The sequence below is a fragment of the Chenopodium album genome, chromosome 23 (genome assembly GCF_948465745.1).
Source record: "Chenopodium album chromosome 23, dcCheAlbu1.1, whole genome shotgun sequence".
Taxonomy (NCBI): Eukaryota; Viridiplantae; Streptophyta; class Magnoliopsida; order Caryophyllales; family Amaranthaceae; genus Chenopodium; species Chenopodium album.
This window is the reverse complement of record NC_137856.1, coordinates 13,441,111-13,446,114: the sequence shown is the minus strand read 5'-3', so window position 1 is coordinate 13,446,114 and position 5,004 is coordinate 13,441,111. Positions and strand designations below refer to the sequence as shown.

General features: G+C 35.4%; 1 protein-coding gene across 1 annotated transcript; it reads left to right on the top strand.

Annotated features, from left to right (window-relative positions):
* Nucleotides 1–1,884: 1,884 nt before the first annotated feature.
* On the top strand, nt 1,885–4,459 carry LOC145608496 (uncharacterized). Its single transcript, XM_081664115.1, has 3 exons — nt 1,885–2,246; nt 3,152–3,263; nt 3,593–4,459. Exons 1-3 carry the CDS (start codon nt 2,091–2,093, stop codon nt 3,814–3,816), a joined length of 492 nt encoding a protein of 163 aa, XP_081520241.1. The 5' UTR covers nt 1,885–2,090; the 3' UTR covers nt 3,817–4,459.
* The last annotated feature ends 545 nt before the right edge of the window (nt 4,460–5,004 follow it).

The window sequence follows — 5,004 nt, the reverse complement described above, 5'->3', positions numbered from 1 at the left end:
TGTGTTATTGTGAATTGAAACCTATGTTACATGGACTTGGGTACCCATGTCCGACATGGGTACGTGTCCAAGTATCTGACTCGGCTATTTTGTGAAAAAGTTCCATGATTTTGAACTAAAAGTGAAGTGTCCAAGTGTCATACCCTATTTTGTGAAAAAGTACCATGATTTTTAAAAGTACCATGATTTTTAACTAATAGTGAAGTGTCCAAGTGTCATATCCTATTTTGTGAAAAAATTTCCATGATCTTGAACTAAAAGTGAAGTGTTAAAGTGTCATACCCATGTCCGAGTGTCGAGGGTCCGAGGAGTCCATGTAACATAAATTGAAACAAACTATCTAGACACTAAGGACTCCTTTTATCAGCTCAAAGACAATTCATTATTAACTTGGTAAATAGAATTTGAATGGAAAAACAAGGAGATAAATCAGGGGTCATTTGATTTGCTTAGTAGTACGAGTTTGGAACGAGGAACGAAATTAGGGTGGTATGTCGTCTTTGTACGAGATATTTGTGTACAAGTAATTCATTCACACACCTGATCTCCTGTCTGTACATATTCTAGAAGACTCCATATCCACTATTGAAGCACTAGCAGTACTTAACGAGTCCTTTAGGCTGGTAGGCTCTTTGAGGTATACCATGGTAGGTTATTTTACTGTATCTTCTTCTTCTTTTTTTTTTTATTTTTTTTATTTTTTTTGTGTTTTTTTTTTGTGAGAGATGATCTTTTACACTTTGTTTGGATTGAAAAAAATGGAGGGATAGTGTATCTTTCATTTGGATAAGGATTGAAGAGAGAAATGGAGGGATTAAATTGTAAGAAAATGATCTCTTCAAATGGAGAAATTTAGAAGGATAAACTCATCATTCTACCCACCTCTTCCCTTCCCACCCCTTCCCATAGTATATCTGACTTTCATATCGGTGTAATAAATTCTAATGGACGAGACCCATAAATTCTAATAGACGAGACCCCAAACAAAATGATCAGAAAACTTGGCTTTTCAGTTTCCTTTTTTCGTATGTTGGGGAGGGAGGAAGGGCAGTTATATAGAAGTGAACTTACTTTACCAAACTTTTTCCACTACTAAGGAGGTGTTAGGGTTATAAACAAAAACAGTTATTAGGATCGCTAAGCTAGAACCAGCTGGATATAATAGTGAGGCGATGATCCTAAACCAAAAGATCACCAAATAAAAGCTAAAGAATGAGCTATGCCTTATAAAATCTACAACTTTTTTTCTTTCTTTCTGTGTCCAACACTAAATAGCCAAGAAAACCAGCTCTCACATCTCACTAATTAACTTCATAGTCATCTGCCATGCACCCAACAAACTATAATCTTGACTAGTTGAACAAGACCACGACATATAAGGAAAACGCTGAAGTAAGATGTAGTCCACCAATTTCTCCTCTTTCTTCTCTGGTTGCAAAACCGAATTTTAGTTCTCTTGAGAACTTCTTTTATGGGTAATATCTGCAGTATGTTGCTGGCACATAAGCATTCTTTAGGAGAAATCTTCAACCTCCATGTATTTTTTTATGGCTGGGAAATGGGAATTTTCTGCTCTTAGTCACAGATCATAGAATCATTGCCTACAGGGCTACAACATCCACCTTAGTCACAGACACAAGAAGTAATTGCAACAAACTAATTCAGGATGGTTAAACTATTTGTGAATTCATGATCCTAATGATTCAGCTAGCAACTGATGGCATGGCATTTTCAGAGGCTTATTGTGAAAACTAAACTTGAAACTGTAATGTAGTTGGCATCCATAAACCAATGTTTTTGTTTGCCTCTGCTAATAAGGAAAAGATATAAAGAATGGTTCACAATGAAGAACTAAATAGAGGAAAGGCTAGAGAACATGAATGTATCTTCTCGTGGGAGGTACTGGGTATAGACATGTCGATCACATTGTACCTTGAAATGATCTGCAATACCATATTATGGATTATGCTACGACTGTGGCCATGAGCATGTTAAGGGATGTGAAGTGATTTGAAAGGCTTGCTTGTGAAATTTTTTGTTTGTAGCATTTATTTTTTTCCTTTTTGCAAAGTGATTTGAAGGGAAACGCAATGGCAATTCAACAAAATTCACATCATAGAAAGCTTTCTGAATTTCTATGGCTTATGGTTGAATCAGGTACTTTAAACCCAAAGGTGATCCTGGATCTTTTCTCTATGTATCGTGACTGGCAGGAGGACAAGGCTAATAAGATCTCCTGTAAACAGGTTTGCATCCTATCTTGTAATTAACTTCATATGTTCAATACATTGCTGCAATCACAATTAAGGTGCTTACTATTCAGGGCATGGGGTAAAAATGAGGATTTGTGATTGTTATGGTAATTTTTCCTTAGACAGATGCACCCCTGCACTCTATGAACGAGGAGGGAGAGTCCAGATTTCAGCCTTTAATATGTCAAACTTGATTTATTTCTAACAGCCAAATCTTCATTTTGTGTGGTAGTCTCTGAATGAATCTTTGCTAGTTTTGATACTTTTGCTGCATAGGAGCTATATGTGTGAAAAATGATACTTTATTCATGTTGTTTTAAGAGGATTCCAGTTAAGATACCTAAACCAGAGGTGGAACCATACCTGGTGTTCATGAACTCACTACTTTACTAGAGGAATTGTAATACTGTATTCTGGCAAACGTTGAGACTTTGCTTAGGCTTGCTTCCTATCCTAGCTTAATCTTGCTCTTAGTGTTCCTACGCGGTGCATCTGTCATCTAAATTGATTATGTTTGTACACTTTGAATTCAGCCAACTCCGATCATTAGAGCTTAGAGGTAGGAGTTTTGAACTCAAATCAATTTACTTAAGAGGTTGGAATTTATTGAACTATCATTATAGCTTAGTGGTATAAGTTGTTATACTAATTTGCCTATCATTTATCTTTAGTTTGGTATTTAGCTTCACGTATTCCTTGGATTGTCACTTTGTCCAATAAAGTTATAGTCATAAGTGGTGTTACAGGGTTTATCATTTTAAGAATTTGGGTTTAAAACTTTGTTAATGAATGTATAATAAGGAATTATAATCATGATAACAAATAGATACTTGCTTTTAAGCCCAGTCTACAGTCTACAGTATTTCCCCTGCTCTTCATCAAAAATCTACTTTTTGCAGGATGAAATTGAAAACAAGATAGAGGTTGTAGATGCATTGGCAGTTAAACTTCTACAGCGATTTAATGGCTCTGTATCAACCATGAAGACTGCATCACAACATTTATCTGAAGGTAATGCTGATGATCTCAAGACAAACTTTACAATCGCAATTTTACTTATATTTTTTACTGATCTCTTTGTAAAAAAAAAAAGTTATAAATACCTCACTATCCACAAACTATAATAATAATAATAAAAATCCCGCAACAAAGTATCAGTCTATCACAAAATAAACAAATAAGTCAATTAAATTAGCTTAAAAATTTGTGTGGGTCAAAGTATGTCAATTAAATAGGCACGAAATTGGTAAATCTTATCTGCATTGTACATTTGTACCTCTAGTAGTCATCCCCGTTGTAACATGATTTGTTGATACATCTCATATTTGCATTGTGCGCAGTTCATGCATTGCAAGTGGAGCTTGGGGAGCTGAAAGGGCGGTTGACTGAGGTTATTAGTAACTGTGATACATTATGCCAAAGAATTGCTTCAGATGGTCCCGAGTCACTTCGGTCATCTGTTAAGCCCTTTTCTGCATCCAATGCTGATGTAAATATCAAATCCAAATTGTGCCCAGGAGTTAAAGGTACAAGCCAGCCTTCAAACAAAGCGGGAGAAGATTAATTTTGCAATTTAAGTTATCCAATCTATGTTTGCTTTGTAGCCCAAAGGTGATTTTTTGAATAATTCATGTTACCCCTTGTACAATCAGTCTATCTATATATATACACACAGAATTCAACGGAAAGCGGGATATTTCTGCATATCAGCTACCTCCCAAATTTGCCTATTTCTGGACCTTTCATGGCAACCTGAAACCTGGCTGAATATCGAGGCTCTTCATCTCTTCCTCTCTGACATGAACTCGTCTCTTGTTCCTCGCCTGCCTACGTGGTGTGGAGGGGGTGATTTCTTTGCTCCATCATCGTCATAATATAATGGTTCAAGTCCTTGCAAGTCTGGTACGGGAGCATAATCCATAGGCTGCTTTGATTCATCCATTCTCTTGAAAGTAATAGAAATCCTAGAAAGACTAAAGAAGCTTCAACAATTGGAATTGTGTTACTAAGCTTGCTTCTGGTTGGTTGATGAAATGGCTCGAATTTGACACATTGAACCTAATAGATCGATATGTAAGCATTGGTTGGATGCCCTCCTCAACTATCATAGTAGATGTTTGTATATTATTTCTAATTTCAAGTAGCAGCATGGGAATTTTTATACCTCAAGTTGAATGCTGATTAATACATTTTGATTTTTGATTTAATTAGGTTAGATGCACTTTAGAACATAGGGAAAAAGAAAAGAAAAAAAAAAGAACATAGGATAGAAAAATTTAAGGACATAGGTAGAATAAATTTTGATCATAGGCATAAGAAATTTAGAAGATATATAGAAAAATTTTAAAACATAGGTAGAAGATTTTTAGAACATAAGACTTTGGAACATATGAAAAAAAAAATTAGAACATGGGTAGAATTAATTAGTAAGAGGGACATCTCGCCTATTGTTTTCCATTGTAAACGGTATTTTACACCTTGCTAATTCTTGTGTCTCTATCTCTTATTCTCATGTGAGGGTAGGAAGGCCAATGGGTTAGATCGTTGTATGACTCAAATTAGCAAATGGTGTGGATTGAGGAAGTTCCCATAAGTGCACTAGTATTGCTATGAATCTTGATTCTTCGAGTTCCCACAGGAGGTGTGGGTTCGATTCCTACATAGGTTATTTAAAAAAAAAACCTAAAAATAACTATAAAAAGTAAATTGGCACAAAGTTAAACGAACAGAAAAATTACTTTTACAAGATTAC

Bases quoted from the DNA above. Each gene is read 5' to 3' on its own strand.
- LOC145608496 (XM_081664115.1), top strand. From the start codon at position 2,091: ATGGCAATTCAACAAAATTCACATCATAGAAAGCTTTCTGAATTTCTA. The intron at 2,247-3,151 runs GTTTGCATCCTA...TACTTTTTGCAG, and splicing joins ATAAGATCTCCTGTAAACAG to GATGAAATTGAAAACAAGAT. The intron at 3,264-3,592 runs GTAATGCTGATG...CATTGTGCGCAG, and splicing joins ATCACAACATTTATCTGAAG to TTCATGCATTGCAAGTGGAG.